Genomic DNA, 23102 nt, shown 5'->3' on the forward strand with positions numbered 1-23102 from the left:
GTTACACTTAATTTAAGTACCACTGAATTTATTTTCAGCTTTCTGCTGCGTGCACTGCATTTGTAATTCTGCTCTTACTTGGAAATGATTGTGACAAATAGTCTCTGTTGTACTTTTTTTCCAGTATTGAATTGACATTTTTGATTGCATGTATACTTGGCAAAAGTCTCATGATAATTTTCCTCCTTATTTATTTTCTTATAATGTCCTGTGCATGTGCTTGATTGACCTTTCCTTCAAATAATTTTTGCTTTTCTCTTTTGTTTTTCATTTCTTTTCCTCATTTGCCTGAATTCCTGCTTCTCCCCTACTCCCCAACCTCTCCTGATTGATGCCTATTGTCCCTGGCCTATTCCAGTTCTCTGCCTCTGAAAGCTTCAAAGAATGACAAATCAAGAAGTTTGAAAAAAATCTCTCGGTAAGAATGGAAACAAGGTGACATCCATCCTTTGTTGTTGTCTCTACACCTAGCTCACCTCCAGCTGTAATCTGGGAGCTGGAGCCCTTTTGATTTTTTACATTGTGGGGCACTGGGAAACTCTACATTTTCCTCCCTAGTGTGTTCAGTTTTATAATGATGAAAAGTAAATATTTTCACTCAGTAAGACTGGGGGAATTCTGCATTTGCTAAGATACTGCTTTGAAATATCAGAGCCCCACTCTGCTGAGGAGGCAAAGGAGTTTAAACCTCTAGGGGTGAGCTGAGTAAGGCAAGCTTCAGGCTCCTAAAAGGGTGCTGGTTTCCTCTTTCAAAGAAGATTCTGATTTAGAACCTGTAAAATCTTTGGCATCTGTGCTTCCTTTTGGAACTGATCCTCTTAGGTTGTTCTGGCTGGGCCTGGCTTTACTCTAGGAATACTCAGAGCTCACATTTGTAAGTATGGTACTCAAGAGGTAGAAATGTTGATTACCTCTTTGTAAGCCCCTAAATTCCTGCTTTTTTCTTTGCTTTAAATCCCAGCTTTCCTGCTCTATTAGGCTCAGTTAGTTTCTTAGGAGCATGAGACGACTGATTTATCTAGAGCAGGATTTCATCACAGAAGGCAAATGGGATGGTTAAACACTTTTGAGATGGTATAAAGAAGGTATAAAGATAGCTGTGGGGAGAGATGGCAGGAATAGATATTTCCCAGTGGGGCTGGATGTTGTTTGAAGCACCTGCTGCTGCTGAGGAGAGATAAATCCTGGTTGGAGACTCAGCCTGCTTTGTGCTGAGCTCCATCCAGCTGTACCTAGGCCCCTCTCCAGAGTTTGAAACCCTGCAAACCAGGAGAGATAAATCCTGCCTGCTCTGTGCTGAGCTCCATCCAGCTGTACCCAGGCTCCTCTCCAGTGTTTGAAACCCTGCAAAGCAGGAGGAATCCTTTGGGCTCCCCAGGGCAGCTCTGAGACAGGCACAGAGCTCAGCGATGGCTCCAGCTCAGTCTGGGTCCTGAACCTTGTAACACACCAAACAGGAGCTTCTAAAGCAGTGCAGCAGTTAATTCCTCGTGGGGCTGAATTAACATTTGTTATTTTAGTTTGTTTTTATGGCTGCCTCAGCCAGGTATATGTTATAGGTATAATCAGGTTATAAAAGAGGCAGCAGTTTGCCCTCAAGGCATTTTTCCATACACACTGTCTGTACTGGCCATGCCTTTTATGATGATGTTTTCTCAGTGTTTTTTAATCTGTTTACAAAGAGTAGTGTAGCCTTTTTTCAGATTTAGTGAGAGACACGTTAACACCATGTGTTAAAAGCACCCTTTCGGTGAGTAATTATCTGTATTGACACCAGACTAAGTGAAAATGGATGATCTATAAGGAGTAAAAATACACTAGAAGTAGAAATTAATTCAGATTAGATATTTTCTAAAGCCTTGATGTGATTGAGGGTTGGGCTGGCAGGGGGTTTAATGGAGTGCTGAGTTTGCTGTTGTGTTGTTAAATGTGCTCTTCCTGCCTTGCAGAGAGTTCATCAGTTACATGAAGAGGTCCAGAACCTTTTATGCCTCCATAGCAGAAAGGCTTTGTGATGGAGACCTGGTGATGAGAGACAGCTCAACCTGCTGGAATGGAGAGGATGTTGTGGAAAGGTAAAGTTCTCAGTAAAAATTTGCTGGCATGCTGTAGTGGTTTTGGTTCACCAATGAGAGATTTCACCAATTTTTACATTTCCCAGCCAATGCACCAATGACTGTGGTGGCTTCAGTGCTGGCCAATCACTTCCTGCTGGAGACAGGAATAGGAGAAAGGCAAAGAAGGCTCAAAACTTTAAAAGGGTGTGAATAAAATTTTATTAACAGCTGTTGGGACCCAGGACATTCCTCTGGCTGCCCTGGGTGATTCAAGACCCTGGCAGGGGCTCAGAGACCTTGGCACAAAGTCAGAAACACCTGTGCCTTTGATTTTAGCCCATGGAAACAATTACCAACTTTGTGTGAAGATCTGCAAGTCACAAAAGTTTGAGTAGAATGATAGTTAATTTGTCACAGGGTGAAAAAGTAGAATTTTGGGGTTTTAGAAGGGGGGTTCAAGAGGCAAGATGGAGGAATCTGGGTGTGTCCTGTCCTTCTCCTTCTTCTTGTCCTGCATCTTCTGCTGTGATGGTGAGAAATAGCAACCAAAACAAAACAAAACAAAACAAAAAAAAAACCAAAACAAAACAACAAAAAAAAAGAAAGTAGTAAGAATCAAAACTTCAGAACACTTCTCCCCCCTCCACAACTTCCCTGAATTCCTCCCATGCAAAACCAGGACAAATGGTGAAAAAAGGTCTCTTCACATCCTTCTGATGGTTCAGCGGCATTCTAAGGCATTGTTGGAGGTGCTCTGCAGAGTGAAAAGACCTTTCCAGTTTCCCAGCTAATTTTTTTCCCCTCTGTATTTTACCAGTGTCTTTCCCATCACCCTTCAGACTCTAAACTGGAATACACACTTGCATTTCCACGAGCTAAACTTGTTGCTGTCATTTCTTTTATTCTGTATAACATGAGGCTACATCACCCTGAGGAGAAAAGAGATGTTTAGAACAAAATTCTATCTTTGCTATCACTGTCAAAGTATAGATCAGTTTTTGCAGTGAGAGCTGCTTGGAAGTGTGCCAGTGAATGTTCTCCAAAAATTTCTTTTTTTTAAAACCAGAGAAGTTCCATGGGATTGTGTTGGCTTTCATTGATGTTTCTTTTTGAAATGGATTTTGTGGTCTGTAGCAATTACAAAAGATAAAGTTCCAGTGTTTCTGTTTTCTTGCTTTAAAACAGTTTTCATGGTCACAATTGGTTTGTAGGAACTTCCTGAATAATTCCAACATGGAGCAAAGATGTGACACTCACTGTCAGTGCCATTCATGGGGGTTCTGACTCCCACACAGCTCTGCTGAGTTCTCTCATGTCTAAAAAACTTCAGCTTAATTACATCTGAGCTCTTTGGAGTTAAATGCATGTCTAACACATAAAAAAAAAATTTCAATATATTAAAATGAATTCTAGTGCATATGTTTTAATATTTTGGCAACAAAGCAATCTTCCAAATATTGATGGGTAGTGGTTGCAATACAGGTTGAAGTTTGTACTGTAAAAGTAATGGAGAGGAAACAGGAAGGATATCAGTATTTCTAATCAATGTTTCCTTATCAGAATCTCTTTTGCTTGTGGCATGTTGCTGGGTGCACAGATAACTTTTAGAACAAACATAGAACAAACAGCTTTCTTGCCAAAAAAAAAAAAAAAAAAACCAAAACCAAGAATTGCCAAACAAACCCAAATATTTTCTATATCAGTTTCCTGGGGAAGAAAAGAAAAACTAAGTTACTCTAATTTTTATCTTACTTTGTTTTAAAAAAGCCCAAACCACTCAAATTGCTGATACACAGGTTTTAGAAAGGCATGAAGGGGAAAGCTGTTGGTACTTTGCCAGTCTGTAACTTTCCCAGAGCTGGAGACACATGAAAAAAAATCAAGTTTGAAAGGAATTGGAAGCAGGGAAAAGACTAACAAGATCCCTCATTTGTTGAATTACAAAGGAGAAATAAAGGAAAAAGGAAATCTAAACAGCCTGCCCCCAAAGATGACAGCAGCAAAAACCCCAGCCCCACCACCAAACCTGGATATGTGTCTGTAGTTGACATATTAAATGGGCAAAATGGAAAGCTAAAAGGTTAAATTCATGTGTTTAATCAGACAGCTATAGATAGCTAGCTAAATATTATAATTTATATAAAATAAAAGTTTTATAATTTAATTATATTATAATTTATTTATAATTTTAATATGATTTCTATATAATATTATTTTAATATTAAAATTTTAAATATACATTTAAATTTTTAAAATTTTAATATTAAGTTCTAGATATATTTATATAATTTTAATATAATATTTATAGTATATATAATTATATTATATAATATATACAATATATGATTAATATAATATAATATAATATAATATATATTATATACTATGTATTATATATTATACTAATATATAAGAATAATATAATTATTTATATAATAATTTATAATAGGTAATTCTATATTATTTCTATATAATATATATTATAATATATATAATATAATAAGTATTTTTTATATATGTATTTATATGTATATATATGTATATACATGTGTGTATATATATTTGTATATATATGTATATATATATGTGTATATATATGTATACATATATGTATACATATATATATATATGTGTGTGTGTGTGTGTGTGTATATATATATATATATATATATATATATATGTATATATATCCTGGCACATTCTGCTCCTTTCATCACCTGTTTTATAGGCTGGGCTTGGCACAGCTGGGCTTGGCACAGCCCTCCCCACGTGGCACATGATCCTGTCCTGCTGATTCCTGAGGATGAATTCCTCGCTGCTCTTCCTCCCCTCCCAGGGCATTAAATACCAGCAGTAGTAACCAGCTCTGAACTCCACACTGAGCCTTTTTATTGGCCTGGAACAATATGAAATCATTACTCAGAAATGAGTAATAATTCATTCAGTTGGTAGAGAGGGCACTTGAGGTCTGATTAAGAGGGTTAGAGTTGTACCTTTTAATTTTAGGTCAGTTCTTTGGATTTGGTTTCTCTTTTGGATTTTAGTTCTTTGGGTTTTGTTTTTGTTTTTCTTTGTGTTTAAATCATTGTGTTTGCAGGACAAAGGACTTTGAGCTGCCAGTTAAATACACCATAAAAAGAGATTCCCACTGGTTTGAGACTCTGCCTCTGGCCTGCTTTTCAGAGAACAGGAAGAGATGGCTTTGCTAGGAATCCTCCAGTGTCAGTTCAGGACAAAATTAGAAATACTTGCACTGGGAGTACTTTCTTTCTCTTAATTGCTCTTTTGAGCATCCTGTTCCTGAAGCAAGACTTTATGTAAGAAAACATCCATGCACTAATGAGTGGTCTCAGCTTAATGATTGTTGGGCTACAGCCATTTCTAACTTGGATCCTGCACAGAATTGTTGGATCAGAAGATCAAAGTTTGATTTATTTGGAGTGAAGAAAGAAAAACTGTTCTGAAAATCACTCTGGGCAGTTCTGTGTTTGTTGCCTCTCCATTTCTAGAGGAAATTTTCTGGTTTCCAAACGAAATGATCTTTTTCTTAATGCCAGTTAGCTTGATCTGAAATATCATTGTTGATGGTAGAAGCAGAAATATTCTGCTGGTCAGACACAGCTTCCCATTGCACAGGAGTCTCCTCAGGTGTGCATGGGTGGATTTTAGCTTTAACAGTGGGTTGTTCTGAATGTGGCACACTTCAGGTTGGTATTGCAGAAATATTTGAGACATGGTGAAGTGTTCAACCTCCTTTCTCCATATCTGCTGTGGTTTTGTAGTGCTTGAGGAGTTCAAGGGTATAAATACACACTGCTGTCACTGCAGAGTGCAGGTTTGATGTGTAGTACCCTAAAGTTGTCACAGACATCTTTTATGGAAAATCCTTTCCTTAGGATTTTTCCTCCTGAGAAGCTGGGAGGCGTCGGGAACAAAATGTAAACAATGGTTATCTGCTGCTGTGGAATGCAACAGGTGCATCTGGGATTGGTCTCATGTGGTTGTTTCTAATTAATGGCCAATCACAGTCTGCTGGCTTGGACAGAGAGCTGAGCCACAAACCTTTTTTATCATTCCTTCTTTTGCTATTCTTAGCTAGCCTTCTGATGAAACCTTTTCTTCTATTCTTTTAGTATAGTTTTAATGTAATAGATATCATAAAATAATAAATCAGCCTTCTGAAACATGGAGTCAGATCCTCATCTCTTCCCTTGTCCAAGAACCCCTGTGAACACCGTCACAGTACCCTGATTTTCTGGGGGACAAGGGAGGAGATATTTTATAGCAACTATATTTGCACTTGGAGTCCCTTTTCCAGCAAACTTGGACATGTAAATGGTTCTTAAACCAGGTTAGCTGGAACAGAAAATCAGGATGTTTTGTAACAGCTGGTGGGGACCCACACTTCTTTTCCTTCCTTTTCTCCTTCATTCCTCACCTTGGTTTTTTTTGGATTTTTGCACTGAGAGGGGGAATTACGGGACACATGTCCATGAGCTTGAACAGATCTTGTCATGGGTTGTTAGGCTCTCAGGGCCTGTGAGAGCTGGCTGAGGAAGGAAGTGGCAAATCACAGTGACTTTTTCTCAAAATGTGTTCCTTTGGAGACTCTCAGTTTTTATGAGTTTAGCACTTTCATTGTCCCTTTTCTCATTTCCTTAGGCTCTAGCAAGCAGCCATCTGGATATGGAAAACAGAGACAGTCATTTAGCCTCAGCTTACTTAAAGCATATTTAACTTCTGTTGTTCTCATGCCATCAATGTAAACAATTTCTGGAGATCTCCTTGTGACTGTAAACTGCAAAATGCTATCTCTGTTTTTGCAGCATTTTTAAGGTTTTAGGGTATTTTCCAGGACTTGGGATGTTTTGTTGGTTTTTGTTCTTTTGTCTTCCTCACCACAAATTTCAAAAAGGTCAAGGCAGATCCTCACCATGACCCATGTTGGAAAAAAGGTGTGAAGAAAAGTGACAGAAGTCAGTGATGTTTGTACATGGTATCTAACCCACAGATACTTGTGTCAGACCATTTGCCTGGATTTCATCTTTGTAAGATAAACTGATAAATCTGTACTTTGTTTATGTTGGTGGGGATGTGAGGCTTGTTTGTTTTGTGGTTTTTTAAAATGCAGCTATCAAGGAAAGACAATTTTAAGGATTCCAGTCCTGGAAACTATCAAGAGATTGATCTCAGTGTAGATATTTCATTAAATGTAATTATGTGCCAGCTATTGGGAGAAAATGTAACCCCAGAAGGAGCAATGTCTTGGATTCTCCAGCCCCAGCTCCAGATGAGCAGTGAAAGTGAGTCAGGAGGGAACTTCTGTGTGAAGGAACAGAGAGAGCCAGGAGAGCTGTGGTACCACAGAAAAGAGCCCAGGAAGCCTGATGGAAGGCATGAGGAGCTCATCTTGGCAAGGTTTGATGGAATGATTTGTGTCCTCCTGGCCTGGAGTGCTGAGGAGTTTGGGTGACAGATGCTGGTGGGCAGCAGATCCTGTGTCACTGTGATATTTTCAGAAAAATTGTCAGGATTTCTTCTCCTGGCAAGATGAGAAGCCTCAGCTTCTCCATGTTTTGGTCCTCTTGAATGTGGTCCTGGAGATTGTTTATCCAAACATGGGAATTGTTTTTAATTAATAACCAATCACAGCCAGCTGTGTTGAACTCTCTGAGTCTGTTATGGGTTTTTATTATTCATTCTTGTTAAACCTTCTGATGTCTCCTTTCTCTTTCTTTAGTATAGTTTTAGTGTATGATTTATTTTAATATAATATCATAAAATAATATATCAGCCTTCTGATAACTTGGAGTCAAATTCTCATTTCTCACCTTGTCCTGGGGACCTCACAGCCCCACAGTCCTGGAGCTCAGGCTGTCTTTGGGTCACTGAGGAGCTCTGCTGGCAGCTTCAGCCAACCTTCTGCAGCACAGAATTAACTTCCAATACTTGGGTGCTTCTCTCTAAAGGTGGATTTTTTCCCACTTTCTGTTTTCAAATTGCATTTTAGGTTGTGTTCGTTGCATGCTAGAGTTACAAATTTCACTGAGATTTAGTGAAATTCTCTGGATTGACTCATGGAGACCCCACTGCTGGTTAGCAATGACCTGATTGTTGGGAACAGTCCTCCTGCTGTGAAATCACTCTCTCATCTTCCTTGCAGTGACAGACTTTCTTCTTTTTAGTTAAGACTTTAGTTACTGTGATACATCCAGGCAATTGGAATGGATGGGTTGGGTCGGTAGTTGAAAAGCATTTCTGCAAATGCAAATGGACATTTACCTTGCAAAGGCATTTTTTTGACACTGCAGCGCTCAACATTTTTTTTCAGGTGGAGGAACTTGAACACAAATAATTAATTCTTGACTTCAGCGTTTCTTCAGATTTGGTACCTACTCAGTGTCTACTTTATTCCTTTGAGCAGAATTCATGAAAGAATAAATCTTGTCATCCAACCACCAGCTTGCTCCAGTGGGACAGTATTTTGCAGATGCAAAATACTGTAATAGGGACTAATTTGATACTATCATAGTAAGAAAGGAAAGTTTGGAATATTTTTTATTGCATAAAATAATGGACATATTTTTTATTGCATAAAATAATACTCTTTTCTTTTGTATGCTTTTTTTTATTATTATTCAGAAGGAAAGAACAGCCCTTATTTAGTCAGAAAACTGAAACTTTCCGATTAAAATACTACAATATTAAAATAGTAGTGCTCCAATCATTTAAGCTCTTCTAACATGAACAATCCAGACGTGGTTAAAGTCTAGGGAAAATCTCCAAGATAAAGTTTATTTTATTGAGCAGAGTCCAGCAGAGTGACTTTGTACCTGTTTCACTTAGGAAAGGTCACACTCAAAGCCCTGTTGAAAGGATAGAAAGCAAAACTCTTATCTGATCCTTCAGTCTGTCTTAGCCAATGATTCTTCCTGGAGGGAAGCAAAATTCATTTTCTTTCAATTGCTATGGCTATGCAATACAGCAATACAAACATGAAGGATAAATCCTATGAAGGCCTGGAGATATTGGGCTGGAAATTTATTCTGCAGAATCCCAGTTAAATGAGATATCAGTGAGAGTGTTTTTAATGCTGATACACTTAATCCTTTCTCCTAAAACTATAGGGCAATGTTGGAAGTGTGGTGCCTTTGTCTGTTGGATAAAAAGGATTCCCATATGATGTTTGGATTTTGGTATTTTTCAGGACATTGAATTTTCGATTCTATTTCAAGTTGAAATTGGAGACTTAAAAGTAGAGGTGTATTTTTAAAAAGTAAAGTGAATTGGAAGTGAATTTTCTCATTTTCCTATCTTCATCCTGTGTCCCAGCAGTGATGAAAACAGCATTTGTAGACTCTGTGGAATGAGCAGGTCAGTGGAAAAAAAAATCCATTAAATTCTGTGGACCTTGAAGCAGGAATCCATCGGTGTTGTAACACGGCATATCAAATAACAAATTTTACATTTTTCAAACAGAAGGGAATTCTGTGAGGAAGGTATTGCTGAGATAAAACCTGTTGCTTAAATGCAAATCTTTTAGTGGGAATGTAAAAAAAAAAAAAAATCTGCATAGTTCTCCAGCCTTCCTCCCGCCTTGGAATCTTTTTCTGTGTGAAATAATTTAGATATATGTTGAAATATATATCTGCATCTGCATACATACATACATACAAATAAATAAATAAATAAATAAATAAATATATATATATATGGTGGTGCAAGCTTCTCTGTAACTGTTCTTGCCTTCCTGACAGATGATTTTTTGAGACAGAGAAGTAGGAATGAGTGTATATATATATTTATATATAAATACAAATATATTATACATACACCTTGCAGTTTGATGCAGGTTTTCCTGTGCTAGCAGGATGATCTTGCTGTAAACTGTCATGAAGGCAAATTAGGCCTTGGGGTTGGTTTTGTCTTACAGGTACTTTATATCCAAAGGGTGGAGGAGCAATCTGTTTCTGCTGCTCTCCAAGCCTTAAGTGCCAAAAGACACAAAATAATCTCCTTTTTGCTGGTTTGTATTCCTTGCTGGCAAAATATCTTTGGTGCAGTGTGATGTGTGCGTGATTTAACACATCCAGCTGGACACAACTTCTTAGAGAAATTGCTGTGGCAAGGTGGAGTTGATTCCAGAGTTGGAGCTGGAATCAGGGAGAGGCATTTTTATTTTTTTTTAGCTGGTTTTCACTGGAAACATGTTGATTCATCAAAATGGGGGAAAAAAAATAACCTGGATTCTGGCTTGGAAGGCTGAAGAGTGTCCCAGGTTGCCAGCAAAGCTGTTGTGCTGTGGGGAGATTGTCACTCTGTGCTGCTGGAGCTGCTCTGGCTGTGAGGGATAAAATAAGGGATAACATAAACCATTTCTCACCCTATTGTATTTGTGGGGTTCCCCAGATGAAGGAAGGAATGATGCATCTGACTCCATGTTCTCAGAAGGCTAATTCATTATTTTATAATACTATATTATATTAAAGAATACTATACTATACTGTACTAAAGAATACAGAAGGGATACTTACAGAAGGCTAAAAAGATAATAATGAAAACTCCTGACTCTTTCCAGAGCCCTGACACAGCTTGGCCCTGGTTGGCCAAAGAGTGAAAACAACTCCCAGCAGAATCCAATGGAACAATCACCTGTGGGTGAACAATCTCCAAACACATTCCACATGAGCACAACACAGGAGAAGCAAATGAGATCAGAATTGTTTTCCTTTTGTCTGAGGCTTCTCAGCTTCCTAGGAGAAAATCCTGGGCAAAGGGATTTTTCAGAAAATGTGACAGTGACACCAGCCCAGTGAAGGGTGCTCAGTGGGGAGCTCTGCACTTGGGGCTGGCTGGGCTGTAAATCTCACTTTTGGTAAGGAAGGATGTGGGGTGGGCTGATCTTGTTCTCCAGTGTGAAATGTATTGTGTTTTCCCAACACAGACCAGGTAAACCTCTGAAATGTGCTGATATTTGTGGCAGAAGAAACCCCACCAATGTGACTTCCCAGTGGCACAGGTTTATCTCAGAGTATTTGCTGGCTCCAGGAAGGTTCACAGCCATGCCTGTGCTTAGAGGCCTCCATCAGATGAGTAGACACAAAGCTTGACAAACGTTAAGTGTCATTTACAAGTAGTTTAATTTATACATTGTTTATCCCACAGCCTCACCATATTATTGATACCAACCCCTCTGGCTGTTGTGTCCCTGCCTGGTGTGTACTTTCACTGACCTCCCCAAAAATGCTTTTTAAAATGAGCTTTTCTGTGCTGGGAGTTGGTGGTTTGCCCACAGCCACAGAAACAGCCCAGTGGATTGATGTGAATAAAGAAAATTAAGAGTTTTGGTGGAAGTTTTGCCTTGCTCAGCTGGTGAGTCAAACCTGAACCTCCCCTGTGTGGGAAATGAATTTGTGAAGAATTCTTAAAGTTTGATAGAAAGTTTAGATACAATACATTTACATACATACATTTACATAGAAATACATAAACAAATGTTTACATACACACAGTTACATACAAATACATAAACAAAAGTTTACATACATACATTTACATACAAATACAGAGGTAATTTTAGATGATTGGTTTTAAGGTATTTATAGCGTGGTGTGGCAAAAGTTGATAGGCCAAGAAGTGTTTATAATGCATTGTAATTAGGAAATGATTGGGTTTTGATTGTGATGGTGTGAATTACAACATCTGTATTGTCTCTCTCTTTACATGAGCCTGAAAATGGAATAAAAGTGTTTAAAACATCTCTCAGTTGCCCCATCTCTGGGTCAGAAACGGGCTTAATCCAACACCCTGCTCTGTCCAAACAGCCTCTTGCCTGCTCAGTTGAGTGCTGTGATCATATTTTCAAAGTATTTTCTCACCCACAGTGCAACCAGAGATCTTGGCCCAGTAAGATCCATTAATAACCCAGCAGCTCTTTACATTGATCAGTTAACAAACAGAAATGGCACCCAACCTGTCAAAGTGATTGCTACAAATATTTCACAACTTAGGAACTGTCTGGCTCATCTCTGTGTTATTCAGAATAAAAAAAAAATACAAATATCTGAAATTGCCAGCACCGTTTTTTTTCCCATGTGCTAAATTAATTTCTTACAATGCTTAAGTAGGGAATGTTACATCTTTTTCAGTTCTCTGCTGCATTTATTTCCTTCTTGACCTGGATTTTGTTTTGTTGAGTCTTTGCTTTACTTGGTGTGGAAATAATTCTGTTTGTAGAGGTGTTCTGGCAGCCCTGCTCACTTGGGCTTTGATTTGATGAGAGGGGGGAGCTGGGGTCTGCAAACATCTCAGTGTCTTTATTGGCAGCAGTCACTGGAGAAACATCTGAAATGCTCCTGAAAGCTGCTGCTGGAAAAGCAAATTTGAGCAGGATGAAAACTTTTCAAAGCTGGCTTTTAAAACCAACAAAACCCCCCAACTGTCTTATTTTCTAGGCCAAAAGGAGGCACCACACGCGCTTTCCTGAATATGAAAGAATTCTCAAGACTGTTGGTAAATTTACTTCGTTCTTTGAGCAGAATGTTGTCAAGTAGAAGAGTTTATTGCTTTGTAAACTCTTTTGACATTAATGTTGTCCTTTAATTACAGTAAATAAAAGTAAACATTGAAGTGCATGTTTGATAGATGTGAAAAATCAGAAGTCTTTTTTAAGGAAAAATAGTCCAACATTGCAGATAGTTTAGAAGGCTCTGATGAACTTCATGACCTGAAGAGACAGAGTTGGTGATCAAGGCCCATCTCTGAATCACCTGTGATTTTTTACTTATTGAAATATTGCCATTTCAAAGCATATTTTAAATAAACAGTGAACAGTTTAGAGTGAATTGTTAAAACTCTTGACTGAACCAAGGAGTTAAATTTGCCTTTCAGCTCATGGATTCACCTTTGGACAAATTAATTTTACAGTGAATAATATAATGTGGCTGTGGTCTGGATTGTGACCTCATCATTTTCCCAGGGTCATTTTTCAGATAATAATTAAGTTATTTATAAACACATTTATTTATTTACATATAATATTTATCTATAAATACTCAGTTATTATTTCTGTTCATACCCAGCACTTGGCAGTTTACTTCCACTGAAGAATTTGGGGCATGATTTGAACAATATGTTTGTGGAAACTTAATGTAAAAAAGGCAAATCATCATTTCTGTTTTTAATAAGTGCACTATTTCCACACACAGAAATTTAAAGCAAGTTATGTATTCCTTGCCCAGCTGTGGGAGTCCTTTCAAATTCCTTGTATTAAACTACTTGGGACAAACACTCTAAGTTAACTTGAAAAATACAATGTTCAGTGTTAACCTCTAACCTTGGCAGGCTCTTTGTATAAAATCAGAATTTCACCTGGTTTACTTCAGGAATATAGAAACAGACTTGAGTTTTGAGACTCAGGATCAGCAGGCTTATTCTAAGGTAATGCATTTAAAATGTAATCCTTGAAGCACTGAGGAAATTCAGTGTATGTGTGGGATTTTGAGTGCACATCAGGAGGTTGAGTTTCACTAGGGAGAACCAGCAGACCTTCCAGTATCTTAAATATCTGTGGTGGGTTCGTGATGGGGAGTCTTCATCAGCTAATTGGAAAATGCTTTGGCTAAAACAAGAGAAAAAGGGATAAACTGCTGCAAAAGCACCTGGGGCCAAAGCAAAAGCAACTGCAGTTTTATTTTCTGGTTTTGCAGAGGCAGGACAGGCAAGCACAGTTAGTAGCACACTGCCATGGTTGCTGCAGGATTTTTCACATCTCCTCAACCTCCTTCCAATGTGTGCAGGAGAAGAAATGCCACCAAAACCTTCACAGGCTGAAAAGTTAAAGGAACAACTGGATCTACTGGTGCTCCAGTGGCAGCTTCTCTTTGGGTGTATTTGCAATACCTGGAATACAGAACTGACATCCTTAAAGTTGTTTTATTTTGAATAGAGCTGTGCCATTTTAAACCAGAGACAGATTTGATCCATGATAATTGATTCAATCTCGTGGTCACATCCCTTGGGGACAGGCTGCTCTGTGGGACAGCTTAGGTGGCTGTACTCCCTGGGAACCTAGAAAAGGCTTTCCAACAGATTTCAAAATATCACAGCATGCTCTAAAATTCCAGGTGAGGTGCCACACACTAAATGTCTTCTACAAAACCCTCTGCTGATGCCTTGTCTGTTGCCTTGGCTTAGCTCAGTGTTATTCCCTGGTAATGCAGCAAAAACCTGAACATCATCTAACATTCAGTACTTTTAATTTTAAAGCCCATTTGGGCAGCTGCCTGTGAGAGTTTCCATCAGAATGTAAGGTGAGCTAGAGCTAAACTGAGAAGAATGGAGACTTCTGTGTAGGGTTACCCTGGCAGGGATAGATTTACAGAAATTCAGCTAAATTCAAGCCCATCTGTTTCCCTGGCATGGCTGGCTCCCCGTGGGGATATTCTGACACCTTTTATTGAAGGTTGGGGCTGGGTGAGTTTATTTGCAGCTGGACTGGAAGGAGAGAGGATTGAGGTCTCTGCTGGGTGGTGTCAGACAGCTCCCCAAAGATGTTTGAGTGTGTTTTGCAGAGACAAAACTCTACAACTTTGTGGAAGTTGTAAAGCTGATATGTTTATTACAGTGTTGGACACGTGTGGAGATTACTTTTTTTAAAAGACATGCACTTTTGGGAACTTTAGATTTTTTTTTTAATTTGCTTTTTAAATACATATGTATGCAATTTCACAATAGGTTCATATATCTTTATTTTTATAACTTTTGTGTGACATTTGTTGCTAATTCTTCCTTATCAGAAAGAATTTTTAGGTCAGGTAACTTGTTCTTACAGCAGTCTCTCTGTTTCTCTTTCCTTATCTTTGTCTTTAGGCTGCAGCACAGCTTTTATTTTTGAGCTTAGGCTTTTTATGAGAACAGGCAATCAGACTAAACAGCTATGTTTCAAACTACAGACTTAACTCAAAGATGAACATTTCACTTAAATAAAAATGGATTTCTACTCTGGAAAATTTCTACTCCATCTCAAGTGGGTGGTACAAACCTTGCTCTTTAAGGAGAACTTCACTACAGGGAAAAGACAGTAAAAGGCAAGTTGTAGTTCAGAGGTTTCTGTGGCCAATTAAGAGTGGAGATCATGGTAAACAGCAGATCCTGTGCTGTGCTGACTCTGCCCAGCAGCCTGTCAGAACATCTCCAAGGTTTGGGTGTGAGGACCCAGCTCCAGCAACCCCTCCAAGAGTTTGCTAGGCTGCCTTGCACCTCTGTGATGTTCTTGGGAACGTGGCTCAAATGTGCAAAACAGAGCTGGAGCTGGCCCACACCTGCAGAAAGGACAGGGCAGGTGTCAGAGCTGTGCTGCTGTGACAGCCCTGAGCTCAGAGCTGGCAGCCAGGAGCTGGGGAGCCTGCAGGCAGGGTTTGATAGCCTGAATGTTGCTGTGAAGGGGCACTGATGTCCTGTCATTGATGTGTTGGGGTTAAAAAGTTGAATTCTGTCTTATTGCAGAGTAGGTGAGGCCTGCTGGGGCTCCAGAGGTGTAGCTGCTGTCCTTGGTGTCAGGCAGGCAGAGCTGGAGAAGACCAGCATTTCTGAGGGGACAGAGTGCCCTGATGCTCAGGGATATTTGCTCCCCAGCGTGGTAATTCCAGAAGCACAGCCCTCCTGAAAGGCTGAGGGGCTGCAGGAACAGCCAAGGGCTCTCTTACCTGGAGAAATTAGGTTTTTTGTCACTAAAAGTCTTTGCAAAGATTGATCTTTCTAAGCCTGATTTGTAAGTTGTGTTTCAGTTTTGTGTGACTCCTTGTCACAGTCATCTTTTATGAAAAATCCTTTCCTGAGGATTTTTCCTCCTGAGAAGCTGGGAGGCCTCAGGAACAAAATGTAAACAATGGTTATCTGCTGCTGTGGAATGCAACAGGTGGATCTTTAATTAGCCTATGTTAGTTGTTTCTAATTAATGGCCAATCACCATCAGCTGGCTTGGAAAGAGAGTCTGAAACACAAACCTTTGTTATTCATTCTTTCTTTTTCTATCCTTAGCCAGCCTTCTGATGAAATCCTTTCTTCTATTCTTTTAGTATAGTTTTAATGTAATATATATCATAAAATAATAAATCAAGCCTTCTGAAACATGGAGTCAGATCCTCATCTCTTCCCTCACCCTCAGACCCCTGTGAGCACCATCACAACCTCTGACAATCTCTGGTTGATCTGGGGAAGGGAATTATCTCCCATCCTGAACATCCGTCGGGAGCAGGCCAGGGTGCATGGCAAGGGAAAACTCTGCAAACTCTGCATTCCTGAGAGAAATCACCATGTTCCTGTGGCTCCTCCTGCAGCCTTTCCAGCTGAGCCCTCCTGACAAAAAGGGTCCACGGAGCAATGTCTGTGCTGAGTTCAGAATGTGCTGGGGGTGCCCCAGGTGTCCCTGCCTGGCACCCCCTGGCTGCTGCTGCCTCCTCAGCACCAGCACAGGAGTTGGGGATATAAAAAAGCAGAGTTCTCTGATGGAAGTGAATGTTCAAAAAATTTCCTGCTGCACTAATTTCAGCTATGTGGAACTAATGTCGTTTTTGCTGATCAAAACCACAGGAAAAATGCTTTCTGGTTGATTCTGTAGGGCTGGTCTGGCTCATAGTTTTCATCCTGAAGATAAAGAACTACTCAAGTGATTTTTAATTTTATTTTATTGTATTTTATTTTTTCCATTTGATAACTAGAGTCCTACAGTTGAGAATTCAGGTTTAATTACAAACTGTATTGGGCTGTTAGCTGTGCTTTAATCCCTTCCATTTTAATTCTTGCAAATCCATCTAATAATGTATTCTCTTGAGTTTCTTTGTTATGCCCTTATTAGCAATGAGTTCTGTCTAGAAATCCTTTTCATGAGATTTCAAAATAGCACAGCATGCTCTAAAATTCCAGGTGAGGTGCCACAGACTAAATGTCTTCTACAAAACCCTCTGCTGATTCCCTGTCTGTTCCTTGGCTTAGCTCTGTGTTATTCCCTGGTAGTGCAGCAGAAAAGTGAGTATCATCTAACACTCAATACTTTTAATTTTGAAGCATATTTGGGTAACTGCCCATGGGAGTTTCCATCAGAATGTATGGTGAGAAACAGACTGGATACAGAACTGCTGTGGGTTTTTTCCCATGGCTCTGACCCAAAGTTCAGAGAAAATGCTGCTGAGCTTCTGTCAGCCCCAGTGGGTTGTGCTGCTTGCTGTGGAAGCCACATCACAGGTGATGTCCAGCAGCTCGTGGGTCCAGAATGCGTCAGCTGCCATGGGATCACCTGCACAGGGCACAAAAGGAAATTTAAAACAAAAGGAAATTTAAACCAAACCATAAAACCATGAAGAAGGTAGTAGCCTTGTTGAAAAAAGGTAGGAAACAAAGTGCAGATGGATATGTTTGTACCTGAATTTTCTTCCTAGGGCTCTTCCTCTGCAAGTGGAGGGCTGCTAAATCAGGCTTGGGTTATGAAATTGTAATTCCTGGTTCTTTGCTGTTAGACAGAACACTTGGGAAACTTTGCCAGCCCCTCCTAAGCGGCCTCCCTTGCAGCATTCCCTGTCAGCATCCCGTTTGTTCCCCTGGGGCAGATGGTGGCTCTGCTGTCACTTCCATGGGTCAGCCCAGCCAGGAGTGACAGGAGGAAAACTGCAGCTGCTGGAATGGTGATAAACTCTGGGAACTGCTGCTGGAGCTGCCCATGGGGCAGCCTGGGAGAAGTTGCCTTTCACAAGAAATGGAGTGCAGGAACAGGCAAAGGTGTGTGCAGACATCTGGGTTTCTCCAGTGCCATTGCACTGTGAAGGGCATCTGCAGCTGTCAGATTGCCTGGGTTTGAACAGACAGGTGTCTGCTAAGGAAGGCAGGAGCCTCCCTTGAAATGGAAAATGCAAACCCTCTGAATTGTTATAATTTTTTAAATTAAGAGGCTCACAGGCAAAGATACGGGAATAGGAATAACAGTTCTTTCTAACTAGGAAAATTAAAAATACAAAACCAATAGTACAAACAAAACCAAACCACTGCCAGAGTGAGAGCAGTCCCTGCCCCCTGTGTGCCAGGGCGGTGTCCCAGCCCCATGCCAGGGGGGCTCAGCCCTCCTGCAGTGCCAGCTGTGGCTCTGCTGCAGCAGGGATCCTGCACAAGGGGGGAGTTTTCCTCTGCAGCTCCAGGGCTGCTGCAGATGGGCCTGGGCTCCCTCTGGCCGTGCAGGGCAGCAGAAAGCTGCTCCTCTGGCAGTGCAGGGGGCAAAGGCTGCTGTGCTGTGCCAGGCCCAGATTGGATCCAGGCAGGAATGCTTGGCTCCTCCCCTGGGCGGAGCATCTCCCCATGGGATGCTGGGATTGGCTCAGCCCTGCAGGGACACTCAGTGGCCATGGACAGCAGAGATCTCCTGCAGGGAGGGTTGGCTGGGGGAGAGAGAAAGGAAAAACTGCCCCAGGGACAGCAGAGAACTGCCCCAGCTCTGACAGGTGGGGATAGGACACACACACCCCAGCCACATCCTGCATGCCAGGACAAAGCTGATGGTGAAGAATGGAAGGTGCATTAAAGCTCTCCTCACACCTTTGGGTGCAGCTGTTGCTGGGTGTTGCAGCCATGGAAGCAGTGGGTTTAATGTTTTACAGCCTTTCATAAGTCATGCTGGAATCAGCACTGAGCACAGCTGATGCTGACATACCTAAAAGTGAAATGGGAACTGAATTAAGTTGAATAGATGTAAAAAGTAAAAGAGTAGAAACTGATGTAATGTGCATTTTTCTACATATATATTAAATACATCTGAATCAGGCAAGTTCTTTGGAAAATTAATGTCTGGAGAATTCCAAGTGCATTGATTTAGTAAATTTTATAGAATGACCACACACTGAGATTTGGCAAAGGACCTAAACCGCCTTATTGCCTGCAAAGAACAGCTGATTGCAAGCAGACTTGGAACATAATGAAGTTCCTTTTTAATAGGAAGGGAGTTTTTTGAGTTGCATCTTCACAGGCTGATGAGAATTATTTACAGAGTTAATAGAAGTTCTCTATATAAGGGTCTGTGTTAGGTAATATAACTTGATCCAGCTTAAAAATAAAACTGCATTCAGTTTGTATGACAGCTTGTGTGTCTGTGGTTTCTAAGCATTTGCAGAAAATTCTGTGTGTAAACCAGAGCTTTTTAATTAATCAGGATGCTCACATTGTGTTAATAACGCTTTTCTGAGCTTTTCTGTGTGGCAGGGTCAATAGCTATGAAGTGTGAGTGTTCCCAAAGTAGCAGTGTGTGTGTCAGCAGTGCTGGATGCTGTTAGCTGTCCATTCATAAAACATGTCAAGTGGTTCAGGTCACTGCTTGTCAGAAGAGTGAGAAAAGGCTTTATTGAAATAATTTAGGTGAACCTTTCTAGATCGTTAAAGTGTTTAAGTGATCAAACACTGAACAGGTCTTAATTTATCAACAATGCCATGGAAAAACAAAGATTGGTTATTGGACACCTTCTCATTATAAATCTTCTGTTTGTTAAAAACACCATTAGCATTTACTTCCATTACCTTTTTTGCAATAAGATCTGTTAAGCAGCAGTGAGGTTTCAACCCAAGCTTGTTCTGGGGTAACTTATACAGATTTTGGGGAAGGCTGTTCCAATGTTCCTTAAGCAGAGTTTTTTGGGAGCACTGTCCATTGTAGTCTCTGTCCCTTCAGCTGCTGCAGCTCTGTCTCAGTGGAGCTGCACCATCTCATACCAGCAGAAAATTGAATTGTTTCAGTACATGATTGCTGTTATGTAGTAGCTGTTTGTTTTGACAGATGTTGTTTTAGTTTCCTGTCTATCAAGTATTCAAAAATTTGTACTTCACTACAAACTAATGCCATAGGCTGCTTCATTTTATTATCTAGGCATGGAGAGGTTCAGAAATTAAACTAAGACTCTACATTTTTATTTTAGGTTATTTTCCAGTATCTAATTTAAAAATTTGAATAATCAAATATTTTTTCCTGGCAACTCATTCTTCGTAAACCTTGGAGTCAGAGTTCTGAATCTTTGCAGAATTCTGCTTTGACTCTGTGTCATCTCATAATGGCAGTTTCTGAATATCTTGCCTCTGTTCATGAAGAGCGAAACTCAGAAAAAAAGCAGCATGGCTGTTTTTTAGAACAAATCATACCTCTGGAATGATAGCTGAAGAGAATAATGAGTCTTCACTTTCTCAGCCCTCCTAGCCTGCACACAGGACAGAACAAAGTTGCTAGGGAAGTTTTGAGTCTGCTATAATTAACTGAACAATTCAGAGTGTACTTGTGAGTGCCTGCTGCCTGACAGTTCTTGTCTGGAGCTCTGATTACTCCACCTGTGAGCTTTGGGGCAGGTTAAATTTATTCTCAACAGCAGCAACTTTGTGTTTCCTGCAGTTTATGGCAGTGGAGTTGCATCTCTCAGAAGCTTTTCCCAGTCTGGGGCCAGGATTGTGCAGGTTGGTAGCAGAGCTCCAGATGAAATTCCATTCTGCATTTGGGTTTGAAACAACAGGTGAAGGCAGAGGTTGTGTTCTCACTGGGGCTGGAATGATCATCCCTGGGTGAAAGGACAGGTCTGACAGGGCCAGGATTTACTGGGCTCGTTTCTGAGGCTCTGATCCTCAAAGGCTGTATCCACAACAATGTTTGCTGTTGTTTTTAACCAGCACTGGGTTTCAGAGCCACCTCAGTCTGTGCTTTCTTGCTGCTGCCTTTCTTTTGTGAAATATGATGAAAATGCTGTGTGATCTCTCTCTGGAGATAACTCAGTGCATAAAACCAAAAGAAAACAAAAAGCCCCTGAGCTCTCTTGATGGGTCAATAATGTGTCATTATTGGTGGTTTCCTCTTTCTAAAAATCACTCTGTTTTGTCTGATGGGACAAACTGGAAGTGTCAGGGCACATGAGGTAAGAATCTACCTTAGTAACAGAATTCAAACACCATTCTTGATCATCTGTAGTAAAAAATAGCCTGAGTCTAATTTATTAGCTGCTGTCAACACATAGGCATGAGCATGTGTGAATGCACAGCCTGGTCCTGAGGCTGCTGAGGGCAGTAATTACAGAAATGCTGTCATTAATGAGGGGACAGTGCTGAACCCAGCTAGGTCATGGTGTGGTCAAGCAAAGGACATATAGTGAGAAGCAAATAAGCTGGGACCATGGACTGGAAACAAGGCAGGGAGAGCCCTGAAGGCTCCCTGTGTTCCATGGAGGTGGAGAGAACAGAGCAGGAAGGTGCAGAGCAGCAGGGATGGCTCAGGGCAGTGGGGATGGCAGAGCTGGGAGGAGGGCACTGCACAGCACAGCTCCAGGCAGATGTAAGGTCTGGCATTCACATTCTCTGGAAAAATCCCTTCAGCCAGGATTGTTCTCCTGGGAAGCTGAGAAGCCTCAGAGAAAAGGAAAACAATTCTGATCTCATTTGCTTCTCCTGTGTTGTGCTCATGTGGAATGTGTTTGGAGATTGTTCACCCACAGGTGATTGTTCCATTGGATTCTGCTGGGAGTTGTTTTCACTCTTTGGCCAATCAGGGCCAAGCTGTGTCAGGGCTCTGGAAAGAGTCAGGAGTTTTCATTATTATCTTTTTAGCCTTCTGTAAGTATTCTTTCTGTATTCTTTAGTATAGTTTAATATAGCATTCTATAATATATCATAAAATAATAAATTAGCCTTCTGAGAACAAGGCGTCAGATATTCATCATTCCTGCCTTTGTTGGGGCATTCCCAGCAAATACAAGAGTAAGCAGCTTGGGGATGTGTGGATTAAGTTGGTGATGCTGCTCTGTGTGAGAGGAAATAGTGCAGAGAGGCATGAATGGGCCCAGGGCAAAGGCAGTGACTGGGACAGGCAGGGTCAGCTCTGGCTGCATTCAGGCTGAGGACACAGGGACATGGCTTGGGCAGCTGCACACAGTGGGGGCACTGAGGGCTCTGGCTGCTCTCTCAAAGGCCTCACCATAGAGAGAGGAAAGTTATTTAAGTGTAAAAGGTTTTTGGCAAAGGCCTGTAAGAGGGTGTAGACTGCAGAGTGTGAAATCTAGTCTGGGACTCAGATGTCAGTCCACTGGAGAGCCAAACTGCTGGAGCAGTTTATTGAGAGGAGTAGGGAGGGTCAGCTAAGCCATATTGTTTTAATAGGAGCCATTTTAAGCATGACTAAAGCCTGGAGCTTGGGGCTCAGGAGCTCAGTTTCCATCCTGTGTGCTGGAAGGAGTGCTGCCACCTGACAGAGCCCCCATTATACAACTGGATGGAGGAGAGCAGGGATTCCTGAGTTACACTGGTGTGGTGTTGTGAGGTCCCCAGGATGAGGTGAGAGATGAGAATTTAGCTCCATGTGCTCAGAAGGCTGATTTATATTATATTATATTATATTATATTATATTATATTATATTATATTATATTATATTATATTATATTATATCATATCATATATCATATCATATCATGTCATATCATATCATATCTTATATTATATTCACTATTATATATTATATATACTAAAGAAAGAGAGAAGATACATCAAAAGGCTTAACAAGAATGATAATGAAAACTGGTGACTGATGCAGAGTCCGACACAGCTGGACTGGGATTGGTCATTAATTAAAAATTCACATGGAACCAATCAAACATTCACCTGGTGGTAAGCAACCTCCAGACCACATTCCAAAACAATCAGATAATTATTGTTTGCATTCTTTTCTGAGGCCTCTCAGCTTCCCAGGAGAAGAAATTCAGAAAATATCATGGTGACACACTCGTGGGACAGAAACCCTCATCTCATCCACTCTCCTTGTTTCATGTGCACATCATGGAAAGGAAGGAAGAATGTGAGGCAAAACCCCCCAGGATGCCACTGGCCATTGCTGTAGGAAGTGTAATAATCAGGAAATTTTCCCTGCAAGCCTTTTCTCCCCAGCTCTGCTGTGCTCATGTTTATTCTCTGTTCATGACTCCTTCAGCAGCTCTGTGTGGTTAATCGGCCCTCATGGTCTTTTATTTTTCCGTTGCTCAAAGGACAG

General features: G+C 40.6%; 1 protein-coding gene across 1 annotated transcript in view; it reads left to right on the forward strand.

Annotated features, from left to right (window-relative positions):
• The window catches only part of LOC131087428 (glypican-5-like), a 373149-nt gene that overhangs the window by 128410 nt on the left and 221637 nt on the right, over nt 1-23102 (forward strand). The window contains exons 5-6 of the mRNA XM_058031076.1: nt 359-418; nt 1950-2075. Coding sequence (XP_057887059.1) covers nt 359-418; nt 1950-2075 — 186 coding nt within the window. The remainder of the gene's footprint in view (nt 1-358; nt 419-1949; nt 2076-23102) is intronic.

This window comes from Melospiza georgiana, chromosome 10 (assembly GCF_028018845.1).
Source record: "Melospiza georgiana isolate bMelGeo1 chromosome 10, bMelGeo1.pri, whole genome shotgun sequence".
In the NCBI taxonomy this organism is placed as follows: domain Eukaryota; kingdom Metazoa; phylum Chordata; class Aves; order Passeriformes; family Passerellidae; genus Melospiza; species Melospiza georgiana.